General features: G+C 42.6%; 1 protein-coding gene across 1 annotated transcript in view; it reads right to left on the bottom strand.

Moving 5' to 3' along the window:
• Positions 1–14,501, bottom strand: part of LOXHD1 (lipoxygenase homology PLAT domains 1) — a 139,824-nt gene that overhangs the window by 77,538 nt on the left and 47,785 nt on the right. The window contains exons 10-14 of the mRNA XM_050716349.1: positions 12,902–13,062; positions 11,873–11,959; positions 8,855–8,990; positions 6,717–6,871; positions 3,062–3,222 (exon numbers count right to left, since the gene is read on the bottom strand). Of these exons, the coding sequence (XP_050572306.1) occupies positions 3,062–3,222; positions 6,717–6,871; positions 8,855–8,990; positions 11,873–11,959; positions 12,902–13,062 (700 nt within the window). The remainder of the gene's footprint in view (positions 1–3,061; positions 3,223–6,716; positions 6,872–8,854; positions 8,991–11,872; positions 11,960–12,901; positions 13,063–14,501) is intronic.

The following is a 14,501-nucleotide window of genomic DNA, read 5'->3' as shown; positions in this document are numbered from 1 at the left end:
CACTTCTGGGGCAAAAGTTGAACTCCTTCATTTCAAATTTTTCAGTGTTATTTATTATCACAATAACTACTTCACATCAGCTAGTATAAGGTGTATGTATAGTAAGACTGTATCACTGAATGATTCAGGGTTCAGTTCCAAAAAACACGGATGTTATAATATCATGTGCTCATAAGGGAAGAATAATACTGCCGTGCATCTCAGTGATGTATAGTAATTCTGTAAATAACACCTGGAGAAGTTGCATTTTCTCCTTGCGTGCACAGATCAAATGACCGCTTTAAACATCACTGACTCTAGGAAGAGCTACAAGCCTTTCTCTTTACAGCCAACTGTTTTAAGAGTTGAAAGCACAGGCCTGGGAGTCATTATTTCTGGATGCTCTTCCTGAACCTGACACAAATTCACGCTTAATCCACTTAGCTTCTCTTTATCTCTGTTGGCTCCCTTGTAAAACGAAGACTGTTCTTCTCATAGAACTGTTGTGACTATTACGTTATAGATGTTTCTATAGAACCATAAAAAAAGCTTTCAAATTAAAAGACAAAACATAGCCATGCATATGAATACGTAAAGAGCAGGAACAGAGATTTCAATGAGTCACATGTAGTAAAGATCTGTATGGATATCCTACAGGCGTTAGATATAGTGGAAGCTGTTTAGACGGCTCTCTGCTGTAGTATGTGTTTTTATAGAGGTAAGAAGCCTCTGAATAGTTTTTACAGGGGTAAGAAGCCTCTGGAGCTTTCTGCACATGTGAGGTATGTTCCTGCTGGAAGGCATTTTGTCCTCTAGCTAACTCAGAGCAACAGCTAAGCTGCAGCAAGTCTGCAAGAGCAGCTTTCAATAAGAATGCAGCAGCAGAAGTTATTTCCTTCAGATCATGCAAATGTGCTGCGTGGAAGAGTGGAAGTTAATCAGGTCTTGGGGACGAAGGCAATGAGAACATCAGCATGTCCACTGGCTGGCCAGAGACTGGCCAAGCAGAAATAGAAGCTTACCCAGTGTCCCCTGGATGGAGACTTGTATTAGCTAACTAACCTCACTTGCATTGGCTCACCAAAAGAAGGCAGCTCTTCTTGGACAAGCCTACTTCAGCCTCTTGGCTCTGAAGAAGCAGGCAAAGAAGGTCCTTCTGAGCACCCACCAAAGCAGTGAGGATGTAAGCTGTCCTTGGCCCACAGAGCTGGAGGGGAACATCCAAACACTGCAGGTCATGGAGAAATTTATCCCTCAGATGGAGGATGCAGTGGGTGAGCACCTTCGCCCTCAGATATCTCCAGAACCCATGACGACACCCGTATACTGCGATGATGCCCCAGTCTCCCCAGAGACACAGGCACCAAAGATAGTGGTAGGGAGCAGCTATCCCCTGTGGTTAGAGGTGATCAGTCATGTTACCTTCTCAATCTGAGGGGAGGAGATAATGCTGGCACAAGGACAGCAAACAAAGCCGCACAAACAGCACATATCTTACTTGGAAAAACAGACCGTAAGAAAGGTAAGAAGAGTGGAATTCCATCGTTTGTGACTTGGAGCCTGAATGCACCCTATATATCCTGGGGATAAAGCCCTTTTTTATTCTTTTTTTTTTCTTCCTCTTTTTTTAGTCCCTGGCCTAAGGGGAACGCCCTGTGGACTCTTCTGATACACAGGAGAAAACCTAGGGGGAACAAGGTCATCACTCCAAGCTGAGGGAAGACACATAAGCAACCAAAAAAGGAGGCAATTCAAAATGAAATCTTTAAAAAGAGCCAGTTGCACAGTGCATTTAGACATGGAAATATCTCTGAAGGATCTGAGCAAAACAGCTCTTCACGTGGACATTTCATGTCCAAGTAAAAACCTGTCTAGCTGGGTTGCTTAACTCAGTAAAACATATGGTTGTTAAATATGTATCAAAAGGCAGCAATGACATAACGTCATGGTTTGTTCTTTGAAAAGGGAGAGGCTGGCTTGCTTTTCACAACCAAGATGACATTGCATCTGCTGCTCAGTGCTGTCTCCCCAATGAATGTGCTCTCTGATGTGATGTGGCTTAGCAATTCAGAGGGGCTGGGACCGGCTCCTGTTTTATATTAGGCTGACTCCCCTGATTATAGTGGTGTTCTGCCTGATTTATAGTGACAAGGGACAAGTAGCCAGCTTAGCGGGTTTACCCCTGTTTGCAATTTAAGAATAATTGTGTTTGCATTTTACAATTCCACTTGTTCCCCCGGAGAAGACTTTTTACAACAGCTACTTGATACTGTTAAGTGGAACTCAGTAGACTTCCCTCCTACAGGGAGGACATTCTTCAAGGTCAAGTGGGACTGCACAGGACACTGAACTACACCGAATGACTCTCTCTTATGTTTTCACCCAGTTATCTCTCGTTTGTGCTAGGATGTGGAGGACCCCAGGTAATGCCAGAATGGATGTTGCATCTGGCTCCCCATGGGCAGCCTCTCTACCGCACATTTCTTTTGGCCACTTGATTGTCTGGGAAAGAGAAGAATACATTTATAACTACCGAAGGGCTGAGTTACAACCCTTTGCTCTACAACTATCTCTGTCTGCATGATATGCATTTCCCTTCGTGCAAGGAGCTCTCAAGATGGCAGCATAACAATTTTACATTCTCCCAACACAAAAATAGCATCCCATTGCTCCTGGAAAGATGGGATGTGCATGCAAGGGAGCAAAACCTTGTCCCTCACATGCAATAAAACTAGCAAACTGCAGCAGATTGCAGACTGCAACAGGCAATTGCAGTGACACTCTATGTGGGACTGGAAGGTTGTGTTTTACCTTTTGGAAATTCTCTATATTACTGAACTAATTGCTGAAAAGTTCACAATTCAGATTGCTGTTCATTTGGTAAGGGGAGTTAACAGTATCTTAAACCTCCCAATCCACACTCTTTGCTTTCAGGCTTAGCAAAAATAAATGAATGCATAAATAAAAAGGATTAAGCTGTGCTCAGAAAATTCCAGTCTTGGAACAATAGCTAGGCTCTTTAAAGGTTGGCAAATGCATAGCTGGAGGCATGATTTGCAAGCACAAGCATTGTTTCCAGTACCTGTAGCAGGGGAATTCCACAGCCTCGCTTTCTGGCTGTCCTTCTTCCCTCACTATCACTTTGGCAAGGTACCAGCCACTGCTTCCTCCTTTGCCATCATGCCCTACCCTCACCCTCCTCACCTGCTTCAGCGTTACTGCTTCAACGAAGAATTCATCAGCCTTTGAGAAGGAGAAAGACAAAAAGGTAAAGCAGTATTTCTCCTTAAAAACAAACAACCCAAATTTATTACTGCAATCAAACCAACATCATCAGCATGCTGTAAGATAATTCTTCACGAGATGAAGGTGTAAGTACAAACTAATTTACCAAAGAATGAAAGCTTGAATATTTGTGCTAGAAGTATAATATTAGATTTACAAATATACGATCTGCCAGCATTTTAAATCTTCCACATCATTGCTTGCCCTCCACAACTGTAAAGAAAAAAAAAAGAAAAAAAAAAAAAGAAAAAGAAAACTAATTTGATTATTAAGAAGTTTACACAGAGAGGCAGGAAATCCACACTCAAACCGCCGTTTGGATATTAGCTTTCTGGGAGAACCTGGGCAGGTCACTCTAGACCAAATCCTCAGAGGTATTTGGAGGTACAGTTTGAGGACACCACCACACATTAAAATGAGCTGACATGGACTACTGAGCACAGTTTGGTCTCCCAACACTTCCTCGCATGCAGGTGTCAGACGTGGATGCACAGGGGTATTTCCAGGTGCTCAGGATCCTGATGTCTATGTTGTATTCAGAAGCTGGTGTGAACCTAGCCCAGGAGCTAAATACCCTTAAATACCCATACAAACCAACTACCAGGCACCACTGCCCTGGCTACCCTCTGGCTGAGATGCTGTCTTAGGTAAGAGAAAGCTAACCAAATGTGGCAATTTGCTCATTCTTTATCATCTCCCAAAAGCCTGTGAAGCACATATGACAGTAGCAAATACCCAGTTAGCTCCTGGAAAGCATGGTGGCCTGATAATGGTGTTCAATTGGAGAAGAACAATAATTATAAATAAAATCATAATTTCTTCCATCATTCAGGACTCAAAACTGACCTTTAAAATATAGACAACTAAACATACTACCACTGTTTCAAACTTTAATGATGGGCTTCTATCCACAAACAACTGTTACTTACAAACTCAAAACTGCTACATGGGGATTTAAGTTATCAAGACCTCACTGAGTCAGACTAAGTCAATGAAGTCTGATTCATTAGGTCTGATGTTCATCTTACTTATTAACGGCTGATATAAATTAATGAGTAAGTAAATGGATGGAACTGAAGCAGGGCAAACACTTAATTTAAAGACATCTTTAAATTTTACCATCTATACAGGCTGTTAGTTTGCATCTGCAAGCAAACTTTTCAAGTTAAATTGGTAATCAAGGTGCTATTGGTTTAAGTGGTTGTAGATTAAAGACTGCAGTGACTTAGCCACATTTCTTTATAATGGCGTATCTGAGTTAATCAGTGTAGATATAGTTGTTCGGTCTCTTGAACATATGAGCTCCAAGTTTGTCAGGATCAATCCATAAACAGCTTTCAATTCACTCACCAGCTTTCAGCTCCTCATGCCAAAAGACCAGTTATTCATTAACAGATTCCAGTTTGGCTTATATCATCTGGATACTATTAATCACATGAACTGATTTCCAAAATTATTCTTCCTATTTTCCTTTTTTTTTTTTTTTTTTTTTTTTTTTTTTACTTCATGAAGCTACCCTATAGCTCATTTTGTTGGGATTAAATAATACAGTAATAATAATAATAATAATAATAGTCTGTGTTCAAAATAACTTCAGTCTTCTGTGACCAAGTATCTTTTTTTTTTTTGGACTCCATTGAAACAGTCTTCAAACCAATATGACTCATGACTCATTAAGACTTCCCCAAATGACAAAATGACTCTCTTTTATAGTTTGGACCTACTTTTTAAAAATAAATAATCTTACTAGTCTTATAAAAATAAATAATCTTTAAAAAAATAAAATAAAAATAAATAAAAATAAAAATAAAAATAAATTCTTAAATCTTATAAAAAATAAATTCTTAAATCTTATAAAAATAAATAATCTTAAATAGTCTTACGAGGAGCGGCTGAGGGAGCTGGGGTTGTTTAGCCTGGAGAAGAGGAGGCTCAGGGGAGACCTCATCGCTCTCTATAGGTACCTTAAAGGAGGCTGTAGAGAGGTGGGGGTTGGTCTATTCTCCCATGTGCCTGGTGACAGGACGAGGGGGAATGGGCTCAAGTTGCGCCAGGGGAGGTTTAGGTTGGATATTAGGAAGAACTTCTTTACTGAAAGGGTTGTTAGGCATTGGAATGGGCTGCCCAGGGAAGTGGTTGAGTCGTCATCCCTGGAGGTCTTTAAAAGACGTTTAGATGTAGTCCTTAGTGATATGGTTTAGTGGAGGTTTTGTTAGTGTTAGGACAGAGGTTGGACTAGATGATCTTGGAGGTCTCTTCCAACCTAGACGATTCTGTGATTCTGTGATTATGCAAATACATAGGCAAAAATATAATGTTTGCAGTGCCTATGTCTGCAAACGTTTATATCATGTAGAAGCAGAATGAAATTTACCACTATGTAAATATCATGCGTTTCCACAGACAAGTCTTACCAGCACAAGAAAAAACTGATAAAAGTTATTTTAAAGTCAAAAAAAATCAGTGATCTCAGTGAAGTATTGGAATTTCTGAACACTCAAAGGTAAATGGAAAGCATTAATGTATATTTCAGAAGCCTAAATTCAATGGTCAAATTTGAAAATATGACCTCCTTTCATCTTCATTTTCTTTCCTTTCCAAATCTTCAACCAAATAATGACACAGAAGACGGGAAATCTGCAGAGTTCTGTGATCAGATTCTCAAACTCTCCTCCTCCAGGGGATACTGATTACATTTTATCAGTTTAAGTCAGACCCTAGAGATACAATGTGTGCCTCATAATTGAATATATATTAAGTAGGTTGACCCCTTAGATCAGATCTGCACATTATTTGCTTGTTAATGCAGCAGGGGCTTTAGCTACAGATTGACTTCTTCATAATCTCCGTCTTTCAGTAGGACAGGCTCAGCCTTCGTTTCAGGCCATTTCCCCCCGCTTTCAGGACCCAACCATACAAAACACATTGACCAAGAGACTGAATATTTGACATGGAAATTGATGCACTGTTGAGGTGAGACTGGGGGAAATTAAAAAAAAACACATTAAGCTTTTGGTTCTGATTTTCACATTAAAAAATATTTTTTTTCCTTCCTTTGCCCCAGAAGCCAAATTTGTGCAATCACAGATGGAGGGGGAAAGGCTTCCCCTTGTTCTTGGAAGATGGACAGCTTTCCTGGAAGCCTTCTCCAGACTGAAGACACAACTTCAACAGCCACTACTTAGCTGGGAAGCAAATCAGGACGCTTGTGTATGACAATAACATTGTCAAGCAAGGGTATACTGTCCCTAACCTAAACCCCCTTCCCAAAGCAACCAGTATGGTACCCTGCAGCTATGATTTCCTTCTCCCTACTTTCCTAGGCCAAACCAGCAGGGAAATCAGCCAAGTTTGCAAATGCACATCTTCAAAAAAACCAAACATCTACAAACCATCACAAGCTTTGTTTGGCACTTTCAAGCCCATCTTAAGGAGCTGCTGCGTGAACTTACATTGCCTTTTTCGAATTTATTGACGTTGTTGATGCATTTGTAGAGAACCCGTTCTCCCGTGTCTCCCTGCTCGCCGATGAGGCAGACGAAGACATTGGCATCTGTGCCGCTGCCGCTTACCATCCCTGTGCAAACTGTCACTCGGTATTTTATCACTGTGGAAGCATAAATTAATAAAGCAATTTCAGCAACACAGTTAATTGTCATTTAAATTTACAGCATTTTCCACAAACTTGCAATTAATTTTAAGCGTTCACACTTCCAATTGATAATCCTGTATGTGTGTTGACTTTTATACTTCCATGTTATCACTAGGAAAAGAAAAAAAAAAAGAAAGAAAAAAAAAAAGGAAGGCCTGAAATGTTAAGAAAACCTATAAAACCCCTCCAAAGAAGCATATGGAAGTGTCTTCCCCTTTGTGTAAACTTCACAAACTGGAGTGCACGGCTTTCTTGGGGCCTCATCCCAGGTCTCCTGCCTCCCCTTCCTGTTGGGCCTTGTAACAAGTTGTTCAGGGAAAAGCCTTGGTTTTGGCATCCATGGGCATGGCGGGCAGAGAAAGAGTCAAAAAGAGTTAAATGGTATGCTGGTTACATGGTGGGGGCAACAAGGCCAACTGGTCCCATCTCCTTGGGCCTCCCTGCAGTGCAGGAGGCTGGATCGTGCCTTGTCTCCTTGTCACCTCTGAGATATTTCTTCAGGATTTTCTGGTGGGATTTTGGGTCACCACCTTCCTCCCCCCACCCCAACCTCAGCTGTGACCTCCTGTTCTGTTGTGGGAGGGACTTCCAGAAGAAATGTCACCATGAAGGACCAGCCCACAGACCAACATTCATGGAAGGGAGACCAGAAGCCCAGGATCACTGAATTTCAGAGGGGTGCAGACAGCCCTGTGAGCAGCTCAGCAGAAGAAGGTGTGATCCCTTCTCCATGGCAGACAGGATCATGATATCACCCCGGGTCTGACCTCTGTATACTCAAACCCCACGCTTTTTCCTTAATGCTGAGTGAGAGCCTATCCTTTAGATAGGGACTTGCTGATGGCACAGGCCAGTAATGATCTCCTTCAACAAGCAAGGAGGCAGCACAGAAGAACCCATGTCTTGGATGATTTCAGGGAGTTTCTACCATTTTTCCAGGTGGAACAAGAAGCAATGCTCCAGCCCTGCCTCCCAAACCCCCACGTGCGGGTGTCACATCTTGCCTCCTCTCAGCACAATTGCTTCTTACAGGAGAGAGTCTGCATTTGAGTTCAAGCAGCCCTCTCCACAGCTGATTAAAAATACATTTCAAAAACAAATTTATTTACATTTTAATAACCTCTGTAATTACCATTACTCTTCCTCTTCTGAGGAACAGTTCAGCTGCATGCAGATCACTGAGTTTGTCGGAAATTTCAGGAAAGAGGGGACTTGTGGTCTGTAGAGTGTGGATCCCCACTGGGTGCTTCAGCAGAAATGAAAGAAAACCCAGTGGCCATCCTGAGCTGTTCTGCTCTCCAAAATTCTCCCTCCATGTGCATTTAATTCTTGACCCGAGGTCAAGATAGAAGTGACCACTTCAGGAAGCCAACACAAAGTTCTGTGGCTTGCCTTAATTAAACTTCCAGTTTGAGCCAATAATTTACCCAATAAATATTTGTGATTGCTCATGCATACTGAAAGATAGCTAATGCTCTTGCATGACTGTTCTCTGCAACTGTCTATACATTTATACATTTAGCTGCATAAATGTGCATATAATTAAATAAAACTGTAAAGTGCAAAAATGATCGTTAAATTTTAGATAGGTTTTCAGCTAAGCATGCAATCCATGAACTTCCCTTCAAACCTAGCCTTTCCTGTTTTAAGGGAGACTGGAGAAAATATGAAATAGAAAAAAATACAGCTCGAACAGTGATGCTACGGCCAGATCTCTCCCACCTCCCAGCAGAGAGAAATCTGCTCGGAGTCAGAGCCTGGGATTTCTGATGCCTCATGCAGCTAATGATGCACGCAGAAAATACTGCAGAGAGAAAGTGCCAGAAAGAGGAGCTAATTGAATGGCACCGCTCTGTCTGTGCATCCCTTAGACAAAGAGGGTTTTTTTTTCCTTTTCAGGCCTCAAGTGAGCCCCTGCACAGAGCCCGTGGATCTCACCTGGCATGACTTCAGTCACCAGAGTCCCCTCTGCAGGGAGCTCCCGCACGATCTCATTGTCGTCTTCATTTATATCTAGCCAGCGGCCGCAGTTGAATGAGTATTTTTCTTTTGTCAGCGTTTTCAGCAGAGTTACCTTCATTAAACCAAAACACTGCGTGAGTTCAGAGGCTTAGAGACAAAAAGCAACCAGCTCCTGACAGGGCTGTGCCTGGGAAGCAAGAGCAGGTCGCAGCAGAGAAATAACACACATTAATAATGAGACTGTCACAGCGCACCCGGGCGCCTTCCGAAAAGAGCACGGGCTGTCATAGCTGAAGCCTCTTTGTTCCTCTTTTCCCCCATCACTCCATCGTCCTGTGAAAGTTTTGATGGATACTGTGGCCCTGAGTAATTGCTTGTCATATGCCACATCGTGCCCAGACAAAACACAGGTAATCTGTTTCCTCAAATGGAGATGGAGAGAGGCAGAGCAGGCAGGGTGTGCTAATGCATTTATTTTTAAAGCACGGTTGTCGTGATGGCTTTGCTAATCACCAACGAGAACGGGTTTTGTAGGGAGGAATCTTCTACCCTTTGGGTAGGCCCATCAGGGCCTACACATTTGCTACTGACAACTTGGGTCCTAACATTTACCCTACCCAAAGTAAAGGGCAAAAATAATAAAGAAATTTTATGTAAAATGCAGCTTTCTGGCTTCTTTGCAACACTGTAGCCCTGTTTCTCTAGCACTAACAAACTGAGGACCTTGGTTCTAGTTTTCAACCATTAAGTCAAACTGCAGAATGGAAATACTAGCTCAGTCCTGATTAGAGATTAAAAAAAATAAATAATAATATTAATAATAATAATAAAAAATATTAGGGATTATTAGGGAAAAAAAGGCAAACAGTGAAACAGAAACTGTTGCTGTGCTACTGTATAAATCCACAAAGCAAATCTTGGACAGTATTTGCACTTCTGGTCCCCTCAGCACAAAATCAGGGCATAGCATTTATAGGAAACACACAGAAAATGGCAACAAGGGTGATCGAAGTTGTGGAGTGGCTTCCAAATGAATAAGAAGCAAATAAGGTAGGAGTCTGCTGGTGGCTGGAAGAGCACCTAAAAGGAGGGTATGATGGAGGTCTCCAAAATCACAGGTGGAATAGAGAAGGCAGAGGGGGTTCACTCTCTCTTTGCTACAAGAAATAGCAGACATCAAATGATGCTAGTAGAGCAAAGCTCAAAGCAAAGAGAAGGACACCATCAACCTGCGAAGTCCTTGCTGAAAGCCATTATGGTTGCTAAAAGTTTAAATGTTCAAGGGGAGACAGAAACTTTTGAGCAAATAAATGGAATAGAAACCTGCTAAACTCTTTGTATTTAGTAGATCTGCTCGGAAGCAAGTCTCCAACTGGGAAAAGTCAAAAGATGGGGGAATATTAGGGGAATATATCATAAATGCTTGTCCTTTTCTTACTGTTCTCTAATCATGCACTTATGTGACATAGGAGAGAAGGCATTGGGCTAGATGGATTTTTGGACTGAGCAGTATGGTTCTTCTTGTAGTAGAAAATGTATGCTTGCCCGAAAGAAGAGTAAGCCCAGCATGAAATGTGAGAGGACTGGAACCTGTTAAGGAACCATTGTTAAGTTTTCAGCTGGAAGTTCTGGGATGCTATAATGTATACACGAGCAGTGGGATTTATGTGCCGTCAGCCTGATGCATCCAGAAAGCATCAGACTCGCTGTCCACAGGAAAATTGAGTTCTGGCATCATCACCATGTTTGGTCAGGAAGTTTGGCCCAAAGTGAATCCTAAATACATTATGAGATCCTTCTTTTCTTCCCTGAACACAATTTCTGTGCAGGAAAAGAAGACATACGTAGGGAAATGTCAAGCTATGGAAAGTCTAAGCATTCTTGCTTACCATCTGCAGACAAACTGTTCAACAAAATTTCACTGGCCTGATGTCTGACCAGCACTTTCTTTTTAATGAAGACCACAGCCAGACACCTTCTCCCACCGTGTGGAGGACACCAGAGTACTCTCCCCACTGGAGTGGTGTTTGGCTGTGTATGCTTTCACAGCTCCCTGACAATGCAAGAGAGTAGAATCTGTCAAAGCATGTCAGAGGCATGCAAGACAAATCCCTAAGTGGTAAATTGTGATTTATCATCACAGTTATTTATGGCTGCAGAGCAAAGTGTATGTTTTCTTAAGTGCAGAGAAAGTCTTCAAAGCACTACAGAAGGAGTATGGGTGAAGCTCAGAGATGAACTTGCTGCTCTGCAGACCTAGGTGAGGGCTGACAGTGTGGTAGATCATTGCTGGTGGAACAAAGAAAATGTGTCTGTTCAAGCAGATCACTGTGTTTATCCCCCAGACAGCACAGTGCTGCTCTCTGCTGCACGGCCTCCATGGGCTCCTCCAGTCTGCACAGGTCCACCTCCAGCAACAGGGCTGTCATCACTTCGGGACAGGTTACACTCCACTGTATAGTAGGAGCCTCCCATAAGTCAGTCTGTCTCTATGACCAGCCTAAATAGGCCATAAAAGGACCAGTTTTCCACTCTTTACAGTAGCAATCTCAAACTAGCAAGATTTCTGAGAAGCAAGGGAAAAACCTTCTGGCGGCGGTGAGGGGGGACTACAGTGGTCTGACACTGGAAAGAAGGGGGAATGCACTTTCCACCATTGATCTGGGCTGTTTGGAGCTGCCCCTTCACATTGCTCTCATTTCCCATACAAAGCTGAGCTGAACTGAGAGGGATGGGAAAGAATTTCCTCCCAGAATCATGCATTGAATCCATCTCCCTGCATATTCTTGCCCAGGCTTCACTGTGCTCTCCTTTACATCTTGTTTTCATGCACGATTTCCACTTCCACCCCTCAGTCTGTAAATGGATTCACCTTTGACCACTGCACATCAAACTCAGCTGCCAGCTGAGGAACACAGTGACCCAGGATTGATACAACACACCTCTGTGGCCAATGTGCTTTGTCAGGTGTATCCTTCCTTGCTGTCCTCTCACCTTATTCAGATGCCAGCCAGCAAAAGGATTTCTTTTCTCGTGCCATATCCGAAGCTTATAAAATGTGCCCAGATCAGGGAGCTCAATCTATAGAGGGGAAAACAAAAGAGCTTTATACATTTTTGTAAGTTAGCAAAACATCCACACCAAGGACACCACTGAACACTTTTTAAGAGACAAATGAGAGAGAAGTTGAAAACTAGACTAAAATACTAATGTTCTTTAAAAGTAATGAACCTTACCCCACAGAGACAACTCGTGGCCTCTCTTTTCAGGAGGGGAGAAGACAGAGACTGAATTCAGACACTCTTGATCATGAGAGCTGCTTAAAACCATTAAGAGCTAATAAGAGCTAAAGCCTGCTCTCAAGCAGGGCCTGCAAAGGAGAGCCATGTTTCCTCCAGAAGGCAAGCTGTGGCTGCTGATGCAAAAAGGGTAAATATTTTTGCTACAGCCACGAATTAAAATCCCTTGTTTCTCAAGGTTTCCCTGACCAGCCCCCAATTAAATTTGGGAACATACTTTTTCCTGAAAGAAAAAGGAGATGAGAATACAAGAAGACCCTCACCAGCATCCAGACTCAATGTGCCATACAAGTTCAGCCCATAACATTCATGGGGGCTGAAGACCAGATCACAAAGGAGAGGAAACACTTCTATAAATTCTCCTGTAAATAGCTAATTCTCATTTAAAAAGACATGGTCTAAATGGGTGTGAGTGGGGTTGAAGGTAATGACTATTTCCTTCAGGAGCCACAGAGAAGATGTGGCAATTAAGTACCACCATAACTTGAAGTCATCACCACCTGAGCAATGTGGAACACCAGCCTAAGCCCTGTTTGGAGAAGACAGGCCACATCCACATATGAGGAAATCATTTGCATCACCAGCAAACTGAATGACTTCATGTCCACTTCAGAACGATATACAGAGGTAAAGGTCTCATGATGTTGATTTTCTCTACAGAGCTGACTCTAACGCCCTGGAAAACAATGCTAAGTCAAATTTATTACTAGCATGAGATTCACACCATGAATTTGTCAGTCTGTCCAGTTTCAAAATTGTCTGAATTGTTGTCCAGTTTCATCTCGTCTGACTTCCCCTTGTCTCCATAAATCTGGAAGAAGATGGTGGCGTCTGTCCCTGCATTTTTAATGTCACTTGTCCAGATCCACAGAGACCAGGGACTTTCTGAAAGCAAACAAACAAACAAATAAAACAGAATTCTTTCCTTCTTTTCTCTGGGTGGTGGAGATGGCTGAATGGTAGCAAAGCAAATCAGGACATTTTATCCTTTTCTGCACAAACATAATCAGCTGCCACTTGGCATACAGAAATGAGATTGCCTAGAATTATAATTCTGTGTTTCCATTTAAAATAAAATGTGAAAACACATAAATCACTTTTTTGCAGGTGAGCCATATTCTTCTATGTCATAAATTACTAATAAGGTAAGGACCCAAGGATGTGCTCCATCTGTGTAGCTTTGGTGTACTTCTCCAGCACCTAAAACTCTAGCTTCCAACACCATTACCTCCAGTGACTTTACATTGGTTTTCATCAGAGGACGGCTGCACATATGAGAAAGTGATATTATTTCTTCTGAAGAGCCCCTCATCTGCATTCTTAATTGGTAATACTGTATTTCATATCTGCAGCACCTACAGGAGAAGGGACAGGTTTCTTTCCTGACTCATACATCAGCTGAATTATTAACAAATCCTAATGAAAGAGTTGCTAACCCTTTCAGTATGCCCCAGCCTGCATGAGCACAGATTGACCTTCAGAGCCCAGAATGGAATGTAAAAGTACAATGACATGCATATAAATTAGACTTTTACTGATCTCCTCAGCATTTGATTGCAAAAAGGAGATGACAGCTACCAAAAAAAAAAAAAAAAAAAAAAAAAAAGATGGGTAAAAGCAACTTTTCTTTTAAAAAAAGTTTCACCTCTATTTTAATAATATTCAAAAAGCTCATGAAGACTCTCCTCTGAAAATCAGCAGCGAGCTTTATCTGAGCAGCAATGAAGCAGAGCCAAGTCAGCGCACAGCACGTGATGCAGCAGCCTGGCCTCCCCGGGGAAAAGAACAAGGGCAACGGGGACACCAGAGACCACTCTTGTCTGCAGGGTTTGGCCCCTCTGACCTTTTGCTGAGGGAAAGGAGAAGTGATGCATGCAGGGAGGGGCAAGAGGGGCTTGTACAGGGATTAAATGCTGGTAGAGGGTTGTCAGGGAGAAACCACACAGGGAGAAGTTGGTGTGAGACAGGTCTGCAGGGACCGGGTGTCCCCCAGGTACCCGTCATCTGTCTCCTGGGGCTCGTGGGCACCTTCCCCAATCCCTTATCTGCACGCCCCTTCACATCTAGGCAGCTCGGGAATTCTCAAAGCCAAAGCAAATATTCCCCCAGGGTACGAGCACCAGGGAGAGCTAGACCTGACACAACTGTTTCCCGATAACATTCAAGATAAGGAGGCAAAAAAGAGACTGGGGGTAAACATGAGCTACACGCCGAGCTCCAATCCGTTGGGGAGCAGCCTGCAGACGCTGTGCAGGGACTGATTTCGCCATGGATACCCAAAGCGAGGATGAACCAAGCTTTGATCAACTTGCAGAAAGGGACAG

Source organism: Cygnus atratus, chromosome Z, assembly GCF_013377495.2.
Source record: "Cygnus atratus isolate AKBS03 ecotype Queensland, Australia chromosome Z, CAtr_DNAZoo_HiC_assembly, whole genome shotgun sequence".
NCBI classification, from domain to species: Eukaryota; Metazoa; Chordata; class Aves; order Anseriformes; family Anatidae; genus Cygnus; species Cygnus atratus.
This window is presented reverse-complemented; position numbering and strand designations above follow the sequence as displayed.